The 21,438-nt window shown below is 28.9% G+C and overlaps 1 protein-coding gene across 3 annotated transcripts in view; it reads left to right on the forward strand.

Moving 5' to 3' along the window:
* Positions 1-510: 510 nt before the first annotated feature.
* LOC111620559 (nucleolysin TIAR-like) overlaps positions 511-21,438 on the forward strand; it is a 363,479-nt gene continuing 342,551 nt past the window's right edge. The window contains exons 1-4 of one of the 3 annotated variants that reach the window (XM_023362493.1): positions 513-541; positions 616-745; positions 821-867; positions 972-1,068. In XM_023362493.1, coding sequence (XP_023218261.1) covers positions 734-745; positions 821-867; positions 972-1,068 — 156 coding nt within the window. In that variant the 5' untranslated portion in view covers positions 513-541; positions 616-733. Of the gene's footprint in view, positions 746-820; positions 868-971; positions 1,069-21,438 lie in introns of those variants that run through there. The other 2 variants (XM_023362491.1, XM_023362495.1) reach the window with 2 other exon arrangements.

Raw genomic sequence — 21,438 nt, forward strand, 5'->3', positions numbered from 1 at the left:
TTGCAGAGTAAAATTTTAGATGTATTAATATATAAAAACTGATAGTACCTCATGTTGAATAGTCAGTCAACCGTATAGAATTGATTATTCATCTTGATCCGCAACGTTTGAGATATTGCGAATGAAATTAAAATAATATAATCGCAATATACATTTTCAGCATTTAGTTATTTAAATATAAACTAAATATTAAGGAAAGAAGGGTATTTAAACAATATATAAATCTTATATCTTCGAAGTATAGAAAATTTTTGGCATATGGTTTCATTATTACCCGTTTCTTTTGTTACCGGTGTAATTTCAAGGTATTTTTAAATTCTTTATTTTAATGTTTTCAATAGTGTTTAATATTTCTTTTATTTAAAAAAATAAATAATTAATTCTAATATTTATTCCATTATAGAATTTGCTTTATTATAACGAAAAAATAAAATTATACAAACACTTTTTAAATAAATTGCAAAAATGTGAAAATTATATATGCCGTTTGGCAACACTTAACGTTTTTAAGAACTGTTGGAAAAGCGCAACTGTGTGCGAAGTACGATTTAAATTTACTTAGCATTTTGAATAGGCATTTAGAAGTTATCGGTGAGAAAATTCCTTTTCATTTAGGACTATAAAGTGCCGAAAATTATATTTGAATATTGGCGGGAGCGTACCTCGTGGTACCCAGAATTCCGGAGCGGCGCACGCAGGCTGACAAGTACAATACGAGTTCTCGATCGCCATCATGTCCACTCAGGTATCGTTACCATCAATGATAAAAAAAAAAGAAAAGTTCTTATTAAAGAACAATGTTTTCTATCCCTTAATTTAGTTTTTTACATTACAGGACTATAATAGTGAAAATCAGCCGCGTACATTGTAAGTATAATCTCTTTTGTCTATAACACTAGTGTATTTTGAGCCATGTGTTTTTTAATTTATTCCATTTTTATATATCATATTATGTTTTTTTGCTTATTTAGATACGTCGGTAATTTAGATCCTTCAGTTACGGAAGAACTCATCTTAGCCCTATTTACACAGATAGGTCCAGTAGTTGGTTGTAAAATCATACACGAGGTAAGTGGTTATAAATGGCAGTTTTGACATTTTATGACAAACAATTGAGTATTTTCATAAAAATCTAAATTCAAGTAATTAAAAAGAGAGATACTTATTTAGCATATGTTCATTTTGGATANATTGATAATGTACATCATTATCATAGTAAAAATGCTTTCTTAATGTGTAGTGCCAATCTTAAACAAAATATTTACTGCTGTTAAAAAATAGTTTATTTAAAAAAATAAAAATTATTCTGGTATCTTTTGGTGTCTTTCATATTTCTTGTCACAAAATGTATTGCAGTTGAAATTGTACTGTTCATTATACTATTCTTAAAAATAATTCTGTGAATAAATATTTTACTGATAATTTAATGAATTTATAAAAAGGATTTGAAAATCAAAATACAATATACCTTATTATAAGTGGCTGAACAAACCAAAATAATTGTGTATAAATTACTGTTTAGGTGGAATAAAAAGAAAACCATTATTATTTTATCTTATAAATTAACAATATACTATAAATATATTAGGAATAAATCATCATTTTTAGTTATAAATAAGTTGTGAGAGATGTTTCGGCAATGACTTCCATTGTTTTTGTGCGATTTTTAAATAAATCTGGATAATTAACTTATGATTTTTATGTATTTGCAATTTTAATATTTATCTCAGATAAGGTGTATAGAATAAATAGCTCACTGAAGAGATATTTAAGTATTAATTTAAAAAAAAAATGATTTTTGGTAAGATTTGTAATAACAATATCATGTAGTGAATTACTATAATTGGAAAGAAAGATTTTTCTCTGAAAATAGATTTTGCTAATAAAGTTTTTAGCTGGAAAAATCAAGGAATAAGTTTGATAATTTCTTATGTAATTAATGTATAGATGTTTATCATTCATTATAGCTTTTCCCAGCTCATATTTATTTTATTTAAACAGATTATACTTCTGCATTAAAATTATTTTTATTTTTTTCAACAATAATATGGTGTTTTAAATGTTTAAATCAATACACAAGACTCATATTGTGTGTATTCATTTTAATCTCTCGGTATTATCATCTTACTTATTTAACTAATACCGTAATAATTGCTTTTTAATCATCAGCTGACCTTCATTTCTTCTGAAATTTTGCTTATTAACTACAATAACTATATTTCATTTTTCATGTATCTGAGTATCATAAATGGAGTATAGCTTGATTTAAATTATAGAATGATGTGATGTTAAAATAGATTAACTATAGAAATTTATTAAATAAATTAAATAGCAATATCTGTGCAATTTAATATAATTTGTTTTCAGGCTAGATTTTAGTGATGTAATTAAATCATTATAAAAACAATAAGCAATTAATTAGAGTCTTCAAAACAGTTTCTCATATAAATATTGAAAACTGTAAATTTTTGTTAAATTTTAATAATAGAATTATTTATAGTTGTTATGTTATTTACATAATAACATTATAAGTTTACAGCCATAATATAGTTACGTAAATAAGTTTATTCTGGTTGGAACTTATCAAAGTTGTTGAAACAATATGTTAAGCTTTTTATTCTTAGTATGAGACTAATGAATACAGAATATTGCTTGAATCAAGAAATTATTTTTCAGTATTACAGAAATATGAGAGTATATTCAAATTCTTCTAACATAATCATATCCATAGCCATAATTATATGTAATACCAAAGTTTTTGTAGCAGTACTTAAAGTTGGCAAAGTATCAACTGCTGTTATCTCTTTTCAAATTCTATTATTTTTTACGATAAACATACAAATTAAAATTTGATGCTATATTGATTTTGTTTACTTTATACATTATTAATAACAAAAATTTTTAAAATTGTCAAAATTAATATTTGAATCAATAATGATAATTAAATGACAACAGACAAGACAAATTTTCATATAAGCACAGTGTCAAGTAGATAATGCATATTTGAATAATTTTAAAACAGATTTTTTCATTAAAAACAGTATTGTAGAAATAATGATTATACGAAAATTTTTTGCATTAATGGTAAAGTTGAGAAGATACTCAATATGCTGTTTTCTTCATTACTTAAAATATCTTTTTGATATTTGATTTTTTCTCTTTTGTGATTCCAACAAATGAAATTATACAATTATAAGTAAAATTTTATTAAAAATACAACATTGATAATTGAATGAAAATCTGTAATTGCATGATTTAAAAGAAGTTTTATGTACAGTAGAATCCCTCTAGTCCGCCCTCGGCTAATTCGTCACTCCGGTTAATCTGACCATGGTCAGAGTCGAGAAACTTGTCCCGACTTGTTGGTGACTCACAGTCCGTGGCGTTTTTATGTGTTCATTACAGTATATGTTTTACATTATGTGTACATGTACAGTTTTTTTGTGTGTTTTCAATATGTCAGGAGTGAAACGTAAACATGTTACTCTTTCATTAAATGAAAAATTAGCAGTGCTACAAAGACTGGACAAAGGGGAAGATTGCTTATTTTACTTTTTTCTGATAATCCGACCTTTTTTGCGTTCTGACCATACCAATAGCTGCAATAGCCCCATTCCCAAAGGTGACGGATTAGAGGGGTTCTACTGTAATTATAATAAAAAATTTATTTGCTCATTAAGGTTTTAATTAAATTTTTATTTTGCAACCTACATCAAAATAATTAGTTTTATTAAAGTTTTAAATTATATTTTATGGATACTGTTTTTCATGAATTTTCCATATACAAATAAATTTGTAAGTCTAAAATGATATGTGAAGAAAGTTAGCATTGAACATGAATTTTTTACCAGGATAACACTTATTTTTCCTTGTTATAAAATATTTTAGTAAGTTTGATATAAGTTATGATGTAAAATTTATAATTTTAAGCATCATTATGTATGAATGTGTTTGTCAATGTAAATAGTTGTAAATGAAACATTAATATGTGTAACATTGTGTTTGAGACTATATAATAATCATTTTACTTTGTTTTTATTGTTAAAAGTAAATAAATGTTTAATTTTTAATAGGAAAAAAGATCACTTAAGCTATATATATTGCTTGCAAAAACTGTAGCTTAGTAATGATTGTTTGCTTTTTATTATGTTGTTAGTATGATAACAACACAATCATAAAAAATTAAATTAGTTAATTTCTATTTAGGGAAATTTGTCTTAGTAATCTAAATTACATTCATTGATGAAAAAAGTTATTCACCTAGATAGAAGTCATTCTGTTTGGAGTGTAACTTTTTTCATCAATATGATTAATTTGGATTTCTAAGTTAATTTTATTTAGTGAAATGTACCCAAAACTATTTCATATAGCTATATCTCAGACACATATGTATATGATATTACCTTGTGCCAGGTAATGCTATTGGAATGCTATAAAATTGCTATCCCAATATTCTATAAAAAGGGCTAGCAAAGTCTCATTGTGCTCAGAATGTTCAGTGTTCCTGTTGATTGGAGATATTTGGATGCAGGCAGTGCCTTATGTACAGACCTTATGCACAATTGATGGAGATTGAAAAAGGCTGAATTATTGGGCTGAGGAAACTTGGTTGGCTATTTTGCTGAATTAACTATCATCTGGGTCATTCTGATCTGACAGTAAATAGGTGTTGGAGCAGTGGATACATCAGAGCATGCATACATGGAAGACAGGGTCTGGACACTTACACACAGACCATCAGGAGAGATGATTATCTAATTGTGAAACAAGTACCAATAGCTGCAATAGAGTCTTTGTCCATTATCTGGAGATAAGTAGAAGATTTACTAGAGAATCTTGTCTCTTTTGACACCATTGCACGGTGGTCAGAATTATCAGAAAGTGACCAAAAATTGAAAAATCATTGTGTTCTGAATTAATTGGAAAATATTTAAAAATTAAAACACATAAAGTACAAAGGAAATTCAGGTCTACAAATATTTAAAGTTTAAAACATTTCAGCTAATCAGCATTTATAAATGTTACTTTGAACAAGCAATTCACAAATGTTTTTAATTACTGAATTTTGTGATGTGCAGTGATCCTTTCTTATCAATAATGGAAAAATCCAGTTCTCAGTGAAAGATGTATCAGATGTGCACTTTAAAACTGTTATTTCATTAACCCAATACAAATACATGTATTAGAGAAGTTATGGTATATTATTATCATGTCAAAATTCATTATTATGAATATTGGGCTTTGAAATACTTTAGAATGTAAAAATAATAATTTTTTTAAAGTTTAGGTGGCAATATAATAAATTGTCCAGTTTTGTCCACTATAATTTTTATTCAAGATTATCACTAAATGTGTATACTTCAAGACTGTTATGCAGATTGTACAAGATATGTAATTTTTTTGAAGAGAGACTTTTATGAATCAAATCATTGATTGATTTATCAGCTGAATTCAAATAAAAGGTTTTTTGTTCTCTGTTGCATATTATTCAAAAGTTTTGTTTTCAAGCATTTTGTTTATTATTATTATTATTCTTTGTATCTTATATTATTTTAGAATACGAGGTCTGTTCAAAAAATACGTGGACTGTTTGAATTGCGCAGCTCCAGTTGGTTCCAGGGGAATCTGCTTGGTGGTGCTAGGTTTGTACAGATCATCTGGTGATAAAGCCATTTCCCGATTACAAATATCTTTATTTGTTGATTAGCTATGTGGTTTTTAGTGAAGTCCAATTTTTTTCGTTTGTCGGATTTCACAATGAATGACCTGATGGAGCAACAACTTGCTGTGAAAGTTTGTGTTAAACTTGGAAAATCTGCAACTGAAACATTTACTATGCTCAACACAACTTACGGTGATGTTGCTATGAAGTGTGTGGCATGTTTCAAGTGGCATGAACATTTAAAGGGTGGTCGACAGTCTATTGAAGATGATGAGCATCCTGGACTTCCTTCCACATCAACTGACGACCCATATGTCGACAAAATCACCATGAGTAAATCCCCCAAGGCTCCACAGTGAACCAGACTTACTACATTGAAGTTTTGAAACGTCTGAGGGATGCCATCTGTCGCAAAAGGCCAGAAATGTGGAGGAATGGTGACTGGTTTATCCATCACAACAATGCTCTAGCCCATTCAGCCCTCAGAACTTGTGAGTTTTTGGCCAAACACTCGATCACTGTTCTTGCTCACCCCCTACTCACCTGACTTTGCTCTTTTGACTTTTTCTTGTTCCCCAAACTCAAACGACCCTTGAAAGGAAGAAGATTTGAGACGATTCCTGAGATTAAGGCAAATGCGACGAAGGTACTGAATGACATTACAAAAGAAGCGTACCAGGACTGTTTCAACAAGTGGAAACACCATTGGAATAAGTGTGTGCACTGGGAAGGAGAGTACTTTGAAGGGGGACCCAGACATGTAACTTCTACATGAAGTACATTTTGTTTTATGACGTCAGTCTGCGTATTTTTTGAACAGACCTCGTATACCATTCTTGTACCATTTTTCAAAGATACTTTTGGAATTTTGTTATCAGATAAAGAAGGCCAAGCTAAAATTATTTGGACTGTTATCTGTCTGGTATTTCAAGTTTTTCGAAAAAATATGACAAAGGAAATACTTAACACTGGTTTTATGTTATCATGTATCTACAAAATCTTGATTCATGGGTATTTAATAATGAAGCACTTGCTGGTTCCTATTAATCAATTTTCGAAAGAAGTGCAAGAAGCAAGGACTAAATAAAGATTTGAAAAAGTCTGAGATTTTACTAGGAAAACATCTCAAAGTAAAATGAATAGAGATTTTTTTCATAGATTCTTGGTGACTTCAAATCCATATATCACAAGCTTGTACATAACTACTGGAGAGGAGGATGTTGTATATTTGGAATGATGTTGCTTCTGCAACAAGAATAAATAAAGTTTTTAAGTTAAAGTGAAGAAAGTGATGATTGCAACACTTAGTGAAAATTACTTATCTGATTGATTTAAAAGTAAGTTTTTGAAAAATTTTTTTTTTTCACTAAATTTCAGTTTTTTAACTTTTTAGCAGCTGTATTCTTTTTGCATAATGACTTATTTATGTAGAGACTGAAATGTACTGTATACATAAAGTCTTCAGTTAATACTAAATTTAATGATTATTTTATAATTTCTGCTATTTTTAATATTTCCTGAATCAACTGACAGGTGATTAGCAGAGGCACATTTGCAAGTATAGTAATTGCTATGCATATTATCATTATCATAAGTTTTGTTTGCAGTAGTGCTGTGACAGAGAATAGTGAACTACTGTAGAATGGCAGTGTATTGTCTTTAATGATGAGTCCAATTTCTTTTTGGGAACAGATGACCACCATGTTAGAATGTGAAGAATCACTTCAATCTTGCCTCTACTTTGAACAACACACTTTCCCTATTGCTGGTATGCTGGTCTGGTGGCTCATCTTTTGTGACAGTTGGTCACCTCTAATGGTGATACAATGAATGTTGATGGCATAGTAGTATATTCAGGAAATCCTGTGGCCTCATGTTTCCTTTCATAGAAGAGCTGCAAACAACCATTTTCTAGTAAGATAACGCTTAGCTGCACACAGGGTTTTCTAGGAATTTCTTCACATGTTGGCACACATTTTTGGCCTGTCTGATCTCTTGATTTCTTGACCAAACATTTGTGGAACCAGATGGTATGCCAGCTTTGGTCATCTACAAGCCTGAAGGATCTTGGAATGGCAGTTGCAACATCTTTGGGAAAATCTGTTATAGGATAAGCATAAGCTACCCAGGCAAGGGGAGGTTGACTAGGTACTAAAGACTGCTTTAAATTGTTCCTTTGTTTCACAGGAAATTATCCTTTTGCTATGATACTGTAATCACTTCTTACCATGATCATTATATTTGCACTAATGGTTTAGATTCACATGCCTCCTTGGTGCATGACTTTTTCTGTCGATATGTCACCTAATTTATTGGGCTGCAATTTGAAAAAATTGTAGACCTATAAATTTTCACTGTTGTTTATCTCTCTGTCTTTCCTTAATCTCGAGAATGGAGTTAGATAAATGAAAGACGAAACCAGATATGGAAACCTTAGGGCTGGAGGCCTTGATTAACTATACATGAACTTCCAATGCAAACCGGAAATAACATTATTTCAATTCAGAACTTACCCTGAAAGCAGTTAATAGGTGACCGGTGCAAGTCTATTGTTAAAGAAAAAGTATGGTGTACAGGGGTAAGCCACTACTAATTTGAGGTGAAGAGCATATATTTTAAATTAATTAAATTAAAAATATGATTAAAAATTGCAGCTTGGCATTGTGACAATGTCACAATAAATAATTGATTGTTAATATTGAATTTCCTAACTGAATTTCATTTTAAGAAATTTTTTGAGTGAAATAAATTACATTATTGATATAACTAGCTGTATCCGGCCACATGCTGCTGTGGCTCAAAATGTATCTATTATAAATGTGTAACTCTCTTGACGTACCCTATTAAAACGCAATCAAAAATGCAAAAAACTGCATCTAAAATAGAATAATAGAAGACCAGTTCTTCATAGTAAGCCTTAATTTTGTCCCTCCCCTGCAGGGGGAATTTTGACATCTACATAATATAAAAATGCATGTATTCGAATGCAACGTTGTGTCAAAATTTCAAAGCAATCGGTTAAGAACTTTCAGAGATTTAAGATTTTGAACAAACGAACATTTACATTTTTATTTATATAGATTATTCTAATTTTTTAGATTAGAGTTATGTGAATTAAATAAATTGATGAAAATAGTAAAGTAAAATTGATAATGTACATCATTATCATAGTAAAAATGCTTTCTTAATGTGTAGTGCCAATCTTAAACAAAATATTTACTGCTGTTAAAAAATAGTTTATTTAAAAAAATAAAAATTATTCTGGTATCTTTTGGTGTCTTTCATATTTCTTGTCACAAAATGTATTGCAGTTGAAATTGTACTGTTCATTATACTATTCTTAAAAATAATTCTGTGAATAAATATTTTACTGATAATTTAATGAATTTATAAAAAGGATTTGAAAATCAAAATACAATATACCTTACTGATAGTTTATACATTAGATGTTAGTCTAATTTTTGTGTATTAGTTCTATTTCACTAATTCCAAATACTAACAAATAGACTTTATAAAGCTAATAAACACATTTTGTACATCTTTTTGCAAACTGTTATTTTAAATTTTCACAATTTTGAAAGAAGTAACTTTATTATTTAGTAAATATATTTTAGAATACGAGGTCTGTTCAAAAAATACGTGGACTGTTTGAATTGTGCGGCTCCAGTTGGTTCCAGGGGAATCAGCTTGGTGTTGCTAGGTTTGTACAGATCATCTGGTGATAAAGCCATTTCCCGATTACAAATATCTTTATTTGTTGATTAGCTATGTGGTTTTTAGTGAAGTCCAATTTTTTTCGTTTGTCGGATTTCACAATGAATGACCTGATGGAGCAACAACTTGCTGTGAAAGTTTGTGTTAAACTTGGAAAATCTGCAACTGAAACATTTACTATGCTCAACACAACTTACGGTGATGTTGCTATGAAGTGTGTGGCATGTTTCAAGTGGCATGAACATTTTAAGGGTGGTCGACAGTCTATTGAAGATGATGAGCATCCTGGACTTCCTTCCACATCAACTGACGACCCATATGTCGACAAAATCACCATGAGTAAATCCCCCAAGGCTCCACAGTGAACCAGACTTACTACATTGAAGTTTTGAAACGTCTGAGGGATGCCATCTGTCGCAAAAGGCCAGAAATGTGGAGGAATGGTGACTGGTTTATCCATCACAACAATGCTCTAGCCCATTCAGCCCTCAGAACTTGTGAGTTTTTGGCCAAACACTCGATCACTGTTCTTGCTCACCCCCTACTCACCTGACTTTGCTCTTTTGACTTTTTCTTGTTCCCCAAACTCAAACGACCCTTGAAAGGAAGATTTGAGACGATTCCTGAGATTAAGGCAAATGCGACGAAGGTACTGAATGACATTACAAAAGAAGCGTACCAGGACTGTTTCAACAAGTGGAAACACCATTGGAATAAGTGTGTGCACTGGGAAGGAGAGTACTTTGAAGGGGGACCCAGACATGTAACTTCTACATGAAGTACATTTTGTTTTATGACGTCAGTCTGCGTATTTTTTGAACAGACCTCGTATACCATTCTTGTACCATTTTTCAAAGATACTTTTGGAATTTTGTTATCAGATAAAGAAGGCCAAGCTAAAATTATTTGGACTGTTATCTGTCTGGTATTTCAAGTTTTTCGAAAAAATATGACAAAGGAAATACTTAACACTGGTTTTATGTTATCATGTATCTACAAAATCTTGATTCATGGGTATTTAATAATGAAGCACTTGCTGGTTCCTATTAATCAATTTTCGAAAGAAGTGCAAGAAGCAAGGACTAAATAAAGATTTGAAAAAGTCTGAGATTTTACTAGGAAAACATCTCAAAGTAAAATGAATAGAGATTTTTTTCATAGATTCTTGGTGACTTCAAATCCATATATCACAAGCTTGTACATAACTACTGGAGAGGAGGATGTTGTATATTTGGAATGATGTTGCTTCTGCAACAAGAATAAATAAAGTTTTTAAGTTAAAGTGAAGAAAGTGATGATTGCAACACTTAGTGAAAATTACTTATCTGATTGATTTAAAAGTAAGTTTTTGAAAAATTTTTTTTTTCACTAAATTTCAGTTTTTTAACTTTTTAGCAGCTGTATTCTTTTTGCATAATGACTTATTTATGTAGAGACTGAAATGTACTGTATACATAAAGTCTTCAGTTAATACTAAATTTAATGATTATTTTATAATTTCTGCTATTTTTAATATTTCCTGAATCAACTGACAGGTGATTAGCAGAGGCACATTTGCAAGTATAGTAATTGCTATGCATATTATCATTATCATAAGTTTTGTTTGCAGTAGTGCTGTGACAGAGAATAGTGAACTACTGTAGAATGGCAGTGTATTGTCTTTAATGATGAGTCCAATTTCTTTTTGGGAACAGATGACCACCATGTTAGAATGTGAAGAATCACTTCAATCTTGCCTCTACTTTGAACAACACACTTTCCCTATTGCTGGTATGCTGGTCTGGTGGCTCATCTTTTGTGACAGTTGGTCACCTCTAATGGTGATACAATGAATGTTGATGGCATAGTAGTATATTCAGGAAATCCTGTGGCCTCATGTTTCCTTTCATAGAAGAGCTGCAAACAACCATTTTCTAGTAAGATAACGCTTAGCTGCACACAGGGTTTTCTAGGAATTTCTTCACATGTTGGCACACATTTTTGACCTGTCTGATCTCTTGATTTCTTGACCAAACATTTGNTACTTCCTTTTTCGGTTCCGCGATTGTAATGAAATCGTATAATGAGAAAAAAATAATAAAATCGTTTTATTATTAATTAATAATTTTTCTTATTGTACTTAATTAATTAAGAAAATATTAAATATTAAAAAAATACAATATCTTTAAGGTTAAACTAATGAAAACCAAAACCAAAGTGATGTAGAGATATGACGCGCTTGTATATCGATGACGTAATACATGTTACTGAGAAGCGAACGAAAAGAATCAAGTTGAATTAATTAAGTCGGAAAAAAGAAAGTGTGCATTATAATCGAGAATATGCGACTATTGTATTAATCTTTAAAATATTGGTATTAAATCTGTCTTACAAAATCACGATGACTTCCGTAAATCGGGTTATCTGATAAGAATAAAATACAATACCAATATAGCCCTATCGTTGAAAAAATTCACTTATTTTTGCTTGCCTGGAGTTTTGCTTAGTAGAAATGGCTAAAAAGTGCGCAAAATACGTACGGAAATACAGTATTACCGCACCACCTGTATTGACCACCTGTCTAAAAGACCACTTTTTGAAGGAACCGTGGGTGGTCTCCATAGACAGGTTTTACTGTATTTATATTTGCTTTCATATTAAAATTATTTTATATTAGCTTAATTAATGTATTTCCATTTAAGAAGAATTCCAAATATTAATGCTTAGAATTATTCTTAATTCTTAAATATTAATTATTCTTAAATCATTAAATAGTAATATTTAAACCTGGAGTTTAATGAATCATTGCAGCATAAAAAATTCAGTACTAACCATGAACATAAATGATCTTTTTCATTTTATTAGACAAACTAGAAGTAGATTGAGTCTGTATTTTTAACTTTCATTTAAAGACAGACTTTTATTTTAATAAAATAAAGCATTATACAAAAAATTCTTATATTAAATTAATGTTAGGCTTTATCCTTCTCAAAAGCTAAAAACATTTGTTTGCAATATTATATCAACAATTATAAATCATATATTGGTTGAACACATCCTTGAAATTGATATTTTTAATTAGTATACAATTTTCTCAACTTTTTTCTAAGAAAAATGATATTCTGCTCAGTTTTCATGTTAAATTTTACAGATTGTTTATTTAATAATGAGTCATTACATTGAAACTAAGTAATGAATGAAATTATTGTTTTGTTTATTAAAATGAGATCAATTTTATCTTTCCCAAGTTTATTAACATGAAAATGTGTAAAATTTGGCACATAAGTTATATTGCAATATAAAAATCAAACTACTTGTTCAGGAAACAAAAATTTATTTTTTATTCAGTAATATTTTTCTCTATTTTATGGCCATCTTCAACTGTTTTATTAACAACACATATATAAGGATTTTTACTAATTATTGTTTATTATTGGTATCTTTTGGTGTCTTTCATATTTCTTGTCACAAAATGTATTGCAGTTGAAATTGTACTGTTCATTATACTATTCTTAAAAATAATTCTGTGAATAAATATTTTACTGATAATTTAATGAATTTATAAAAAGGATTTGAAAATCAAAATACAATATACCTTACTGATAGTTTATACATTAGATGTTAGTCTAATTTTTNAGGATTTTTACTAATTATTGTTTATTATACTTTCATTTTTGTTCATCTATACATATCAGTTTGTTGAAAATTTTCAAAAATTAGACTTTTATATGAAACCAAACAGTCTAACAGATTTTTATCAGTCTATATTGAGGCTAATTAATTCAGAACAGTTTTATCCTTTATAAAAATTTTGTTATAAAATAAACGAAAGTTATTTTGTACAGTTTCGGGGTATCTGCAGGTCTGGCAAAAGTCATGCTTTTAACAACTAATTGAGGAAAAATTTCCATTATTTCAAAAATTTGTGTACAAAAATAATAAATTGTCAGGTATAGTAGTCACATATTTAGTAATATGTGCTTTATTTTTGAACTGCAGTTATTGTTTACAATATTTAATATATAATCATTCTGTTCTGTTTAAAAAAATTCCTAGATAGCATTTGAGTTTCAAGGCAATTTTTCTCATAAGGAATAATGCAAAGTGAAATCATCTATTCCCAAATCCCAAAAAAGGTCTATTTTAATTTTTGAAAATCATTATTTAAGCTAAAACAGCACAAAAAATCCCTTAATGCATAAAACAATGAAAAAAGCAGTAATGCAGGAGATGAACTGAGCATCTTTGGGCTCATTTAATGTGTCCCAAAATTGTGTTAACTGGATTTTTAATGTCTACAGCCCAAAATTTATGTTTAGTAACCAAAAAAGTACAAGTATCCCAAGATAAAAATTAAATCTAATCTGGCAACATGGAGCATCATATATACCCACATGTTGCAGATATCATACACTGTACAGTATGGATATCTTTGTGCTCAAGTTCCAAGAAATGTTCAATTTGGGGCAAAATTTCCTTGAAAAAAGTGTGGATTCCAAGTTATTCCACTTCTGGGGAGTTCTGAGGTATCACTGTATGTATATTTGCATTTCTAAATTTATATATATATATATTTAATTTGATAAATTTCTTGATTGCAAATATATATTAGGAACTGAAAAATAGCAAATTTAGCTTATTTGTAAAAATAATAAAACCTTTTTAATGCATATTTTGATGTTATTTGAATTATTGTATATTTCAGAACATTTTATTTTTTTTGTAATTGTGAAATACACTGAGTGGCCAAAAAATTAGACACCCTCTAATAATGAGTTGGTCCACCTTTAGCTCTGATCACAGCTGATATTCTTCTTGGTATGGACTCAACAAGTTGTTGATACCGTTGCTGAGGAATGTTGGCCTATGCTAACATAACGGCAGCTCTAAGTTTGGTCAGATTGGATGATGGCGTTTCCAAGCTATGAAAGTGATCTTTTGACTTTGTCCCACAAATGCTCCGTAGGATTGAGGTCAGGGGACTGAGCTGGCCATGGAAGCAGGTTAAATTATGATTGATGTACCTCAAACCAATTTGAGACCACGGTGATAAGATGCATTGTTCTGCTGAAAGTGACCATCTTCTTCAGGGAACATTATAGCCATAAACAAGAGTACATGATTGGCAGTGATGTTGAGGTAAGCTGTTCTATTCAGAGATGTGTCTGCAAATATCAAGGGACCTAGTGTACTCCAGGAAAATATTCTCCACACCATAATTCCACTGTCATCAACCTGAAGAGTTGTCATTTGGCAGGAGGGGTTCATGAATTTGTGCTGTTTGCACCATATTCTGATCCTGCCATCTGCATGATGGAGCAGGAAATGAGATTCATTGAACCAGGCTACTTTTTTCCAGTCCTCAAGTTACCAATTTTGTCATTCCTGGGCTCACAGCAGGCACCTTTTTCTATTTTTCTGTGATACCAAAGGCACTCTTGATGGTCTCCTGCTACTAAAGCCCATCCTTTGCAAAGTGTGTTTTGTTGTGCATTGGGATATTCTTTGTGATGCATCTGCAATGAATTCAGCTGTAATTTATATTGTTGCCCTTCTGTTGCTGTGGACTATGTGTGCTAATTGTTTTTCACCTCTCTCGTCCACCAGTCCTTTTCGACCAGAATTGTCCTTATCACTTGAAGTTTTTTATCTCAGTTGCCACTCTCTAACACCTGAGATACTGTTGGGTGAGAAAATCCTAAGAGTTGTTGTTTCAGAGATGCTGACATCAACTCTTCTTGTTCTGATGATCTCATCCCTCATTCAAAGTCACTTAAATCTTTCGTCTTACCCATTTTGACATTAATTTCATGATAACTACGTCATCCGAAGCGGATCATACCTTATATAAGCAACTCTGCATTGCTACGTGACTCTACATCACTGTCAGACTAATTTACTTTCAAATAAGTGGTATCTCTAATTTTTTGGTCACTCAGTGTATATGTAGGTAGCTTTAGTTTTGACTATTTGTTTGAATTTTTGATTAATGAAGCATTGTGTAAGGTAGAATATATACTAATAGTTTTTTTTGTTACCATTGTTAAGTAAATATAGAATTCATCAAAATGCTTTGGAATTTGTTTCGTTAAAAAACCTGAGGCAGGCTTGAAGAAGGCCAAAAACATTCAAGTTATGTTACTTGTATTTGAAGGTTTTGTTTTTGTTTGAAAATGCTTCCATTTTACAGATTAAAATTTCAAGTGAAAGTTTTTAGTCTTGTAATTATATTTAACAGTTTATGATTAATGTGATTTTATAGATAACATGAGTCTTTTACATTAATTAAGATAGCTATGTATCAAATAAATACAGAAAAATTAATAGTGGTTTTTCAAATAAATCAATTTTTCAAAATGATTTATTTTTGTCATTTTCATTTTAATATTTCTTCTGAAAATTTAATGAAAATTTATTGGAAAGTATTCAAAAACAAGTGTTTCTGACTAATCTGTAATCTGAAAGATGTTTTTCAAGTATTTGAAGAAACATTAAGCAGCAGAGTTCAAGAAGCATGTATGAATGACATGAATATTTGTTGATAAATCTAAAAATACTGAAAAGAGAGCTAGTTAATTTAATTAATTGTTTATCTGTTTTATACAGAAAAAGTAACTAAGTGACTTGTAACAGTTATTAAAATGAAATTACCAAATTATTGAAAAATTGTTTAGTAGTGAAATGAATGTAAGTTACAATAGTTTCTGTTAGTGATAAATGAGATTCCACGTGTCAAAAGCTATGAGAGATTAAGTAAGCTGTGTTCAAACATTAGTATATATGATATTCCAGTCAGTGCATGATATTATTGTTAGTCTATTTCATGTTAATATCAGAATTAAAAATATTTTACTGTTTAATGACAACTAAATATGTAATCTGTAAGAAATGGTTTTCTGGACTATAAGATACTTCTTGGACATGTAACAAGATGGGCTACAAGATCAATCAAAATGTTTTAGTATGTGAATATTTTTATTTACTAAACTAAATAATTCCACAATTAGATCAAGAATCAGCAGCATACAATTGAAAAAGATGAAAATTTGTTTTAGAATTGAAGTATACTAATGAATTTAGCTTATGTTGTTAAAAGAAATCTTTGTTTTAATCGGATGTATATGAAGCTAGAAGATTCTTCATGTCCTTTACATGAAGATTCTGATTATTGAACACTGTCAAGTTTAATTTGAGACTAAAAAATAGTGTACAACAAATAAAATTATCAACTGTTTTGCAGTGAAGTAATGAATTGAGTGCTCAATATTATGACACCGAATTAATGGTATTATTTAAGTTATTTTGAAGTTCACAAGAAAACTGTGTATTTTCTTTATTTAGAAGGAAAGATTGATTATTATTTTTTTTAAATCCTAAACTGAATAAAATATCTGCCAAGAAAGCAATAATAATAAGCATATTTCATAAAGGAATATTAATTTTTTAATTTATTAAAAATTTTATAATTTCCAATTTTATAGATGAATATTTTTATGTATTTTATTATGAATTTTAGCTTCTTAACATGTCCTTTGTGTTAATGTTATCAAAATAGTAATCTAAAAATATTTGATACATTTATTTTATTAAAGACTTAAATAATTTCTGAAAATATTAATTTCTTGAATTTATTTTGAAGATAGTTAAATATAGCTGAGTAGAATTTTTGTTTGTAATTTGAAAAAAGGCATATTTCAAATTTTATTTTAGAAAATGTAACCATTTATAATGGAGAACTGTCTAAATGATAGGAAAAAACATTAACTTTAAAGCAGTAGTAAACAAATGAAATAAAAACTAATTTACATGTTATTAAAAATGAAAAGCATAAACAAAAGTATTGTAACATTTTCCTTGATTACTATGTATGGCAAATTATTCTGATTATGAAGTAGTCCCAATGCATTTTCCTTGACTTTATTCTTTTATACAAACTTCTGACATATGAGAAATGGAATCAAATTATTCAATTACGATTGAAAAGAAAACTGAAAAAACATTCTTATGAACGAAACTTTTTTATGTAACACTTAAGAAATCTTTAAACAAATCAAATATAAAATGACATAAAGAAAAAAATATTTCAAGAACTTGCAAAATTTTATTAATTAAAAATGACTTAGTGTATAAAACCAATCTATATTCATGAATACATTTAAAAATTTTTAATGTTCTCCAGGCTTCCATAAACCTAATGTACAATACCTACATGTAGGATCTCACTTATACCTAATTTGAATAAAGGGATGTAACCTGAAATTAGTGCATGGGAAACAATAATTTAAATTTCAGCTAGCCTATTAATAAAACAGTAAGTTAAAAAAATGTTGAATGAAATCTGTTTTGCCATACCACTTGAAAAAAAATTTAGTTATTTTTGGATTTTCCCAATTTACATGAATCACATATTATTCATTTAAAGAGTAAAATATGTAACTTACTTATTTTTTCTGGAATTAATTTATTTCTCTTTAATTCAAAACAATATTACTTAAATTAGTATTATGAAACCTTCCACTCATTTTCTAGCAATTTCTTTAATCAATGTAACATTTTCGACTATATTTAATGGCCTTCCTCAGGTTCAATAAAGAAGTTGCTAGAAAAAGAGTGGAAGGTTTTATAATACTTATTTACAGAAGTTCTAGCTTTCTGTGCATAGAATATTACTTAAAATTGTCCCACAGTTAAAAGTGTCATAAAAAACACTTATGCCCAAATTCATATTCTCTTCCTCTACCAGTACATTTTACTCCCTGAATGCAAAATACACTGCTGGCCAAGAAAAATGCAACACCATGGTGGACTATAGATATTGAAACATCCTTCATGGTGCTGTATTTTGCCTGGCCAGCACCATGAAGGATAGATGAGGTAATCAATGACAATGTTAAAAGAATTATTATGTAACCCATGGTTTATATCAGCTAAAAATCTCAAAGGAGAAATTTAATAAATTCAGCAGTTAATATACAAAACCTATAAAATGCAATAACAAGTTTATCTCATGACTAATGTCTATTGATATATGTATGGCAAACACATTATAAACACATGTATAGATCTGTGAAAGTCTTTGTAAATGGAAACTGATGAAAAAATTAACTGGTCATAATATTGTGAAGGAGAAAAATGTAATATTATTAGTATATTTTTTGTGATTAACATAAGTGATAGATACAGAAAATGTATGTAATTTCAGTTAATGTATAAAAATTGTGACAAATTGATACATTACTTAAATATTGTTCATAATGAAAACCATCAAAAATTTTTTTGCTGAAGATCTACACATTTACAACACAGTGTGAGCAAGTACTTTAATCTAGTGGAAAGTTAAGTGATGAATTTACCTTTTGAGGGTAACTGAATTGGAATGTTTGCTGGACTAGGAAAAAAAAACAAAGGATCTGGGAGAAGAGTCATCATCTAGTACCACTAATATCTTACTATCCCACTAAAGATCCTTCTGCCTAAAGCCTTCTGGACTAAAACCAAAATGATAGATCCAAATTTTGAGTGGTTTAAAGCTATTATCCATGCAACCTAATTAGGTTACACAATCATGGCCATTTACAATACATACTACAATGATAGGTAAAACCTTCAGGAGGGTCACAAGCTAGTACTGTTACAATATTAATATGTTACCTAATAGCATAAAACCAAAATGATAGGCAAAAATTATAGGTTGGTCAGAAGCTAGTACCCATGTGATCTTATTAAGCTATCCAAAAAAGGAATTTTCACAAATCATTTTCAAAAGAAACTTTTTTGTGTTTTATTTTACTTTCAACTTATGTTCCAAAAATCCTCTTTCTTTTTTAATAGGCTACAAATCCCCCCTGTTTTTAGAACTCTCTTATCCATTTGCAATCTGAACACTACAGACTTAATAAAGTAAAAACCTACTTCACCTGTACTCTACCATAAATGAATGAAAAAACATGACCCTGCTTACATTAGTGATTACATGCATGGGCATGCATTGCCACAAGTGACCTATGAATTGTGTGTTGGTCATGATGGGTAATGTAATAGATTGCCAAATTGTATTTAATTATAGGCCAGAAACATCATTTTGTTAACTGAAGAAACTCAAATTGTCTTCCTCAACCTTGAAATGGTTAATTTATAAGAGAAAGTTCTCTCAATTTTCCTTGGGAATGCAAGCTATTCATATCAATCAATTTTCAAGCTTAAAAATTAATAAATAAATATTTCTCTGCTTTTTAAAATTTTTATATATATTGTGTATTAATTTCAGGATTTGTAATCTCGATTAATGATGATTTGTTTCTATGCAGTTGTATTTGATTATAGAAGCCATCTTGAGTATAATCTCATCATGATGATGAGATTATACTCAAAAATAGTTAAAATATTACTTTTTTTTTAAATTAATGGTATTTTAATTATATTAACTCTTTATAAAGGATTTTTTGTTGGAAAGATGACAAAAACATACAGTATTCTTTTATAGAAATGTTTTGTCATACTACTAATAATTGCTAGCATGTGTGTTTTTTTCCATTAATTGATAAAGATTTTGTGATTTTGATTTTTTTTCTATTACACCCATTAGTATTAGTATATCAAATTAAACTGTGTAATCTTATGAATACATCTTGATTTGATTCATCTTGGTTTGATAACTAAACAGTTAAATTAAATGGTATAAATTGTTTTACTTTAATGCTTATTTTCAATTTGGAATATTCTTATAAAATGGGAAACATAAAATTTAATTTTGCTGTTTTTGTTTTTACATCTATTCTAATTATATGTAATGCATCTAATTATATTTGAAATAATATTAATAAATGAGAATTTTTAGATGTACAATAATTGCAAAATTTCGATGGAAAACGTGGAATTTGCATGGAAATTTCTGCCCTGTTTGCTTGCTTCTTTCCAAAACAGTTGATTAATTGTACACTTAGTATGCAAAGTTTCATTTCTATGTAATGCATAGAAGTTTTTCAAATCATCAAACTTCATCAGATCAAATGATGTATTCAGAAATTAGCTTTATCAGAAACTTAATGCTCACTTTCCAAATGAATTAGTTGGTTCAGAGTCCAGTGCTTATCAAACAATCAGTGAACATCAGTTAAAAATGATTCCTGTCTTACAGAGGTTGCATACCATATATTTTTGAGAACATGTGGTTGAGATGAACATATGATTATGCACACTTGCACACATTAATTTAAATAGAATTTAGATAGGAATTAATGGTATAAATTTCTGTCCATTAATTTGTACATTTTGGTTAGGTGTATTTTCTGTTAACTACAGAACAAGTTTTAAATCTAACAATATTGGGACACAGAAAATTTTTGATAATAACAGAAAATTCATGAAAATTTACAGTAACAAACTCCTAAGAACCCTAAATATAGTTTATCTTTGAAAAATTAAATTCTAAATTACATTTGTTACTTCTATAGGAACTGCACTTTTAATACTAGCTAACACTAAAACCATCAAAATACAGTAAAATTTCTTTAATCTCAAACATTTTCAGTCATCTAAATTACATATGAAAAATATATAATTAATACAATTACCACAAAATCTTAACAAAAAGCATTAATTTATAATGAAATCAATGTCCTATTTTCAATATTTTTTCAAATATCATGTAGGTAATTGTTTGCTTGATATTCAGTAAAATGTTGCATAACTTGTTATATATATTAAAGAATTTAATAATTTTTGTTATAATACATGTGTATGTATATATTGTAAGTTACAAAATGCTAGAAAGAACTTGCAATAATACAACAGAGAAAAGAAATTTACAATATATAGTCTATAGATTGTAAATTTTTTTTTCATAAATAATATGATTAAAAAATGTGTGAACTCTTTGTTTCATTATCCAAATTTATTATTATTATTTTTTATGTTTAACATTTCTAAAAAGTTGATGCTAGAAAAATTGATAAAGACAACCAATAAAGTAAAAATTAAAAATTTAATAAATAGTGGTAATTTTTTTGTATTGAAATTGATGAAAATTTTTCTTATAGTCATACTTTGGAAACTACTATTTTAAATATATTCCAACCCACTAA

This window comes from Centruroides sculpturatus, unplaced genomic scaffold, assembly GCF_000671375.1.
Source record: "Centruroides sculpturatus isolate CEXI.00-Female unplaced genomic scaffold, Cexi_2.0 scaffold76, whole genome shotgun sequence".
NCBI classification, from domain to species: Eukaryota; Metazoa; Arthropoda; class Arachnida; order Scorpiones; family Buthidae; genus Centruroides; species Centruroides sculpturatus.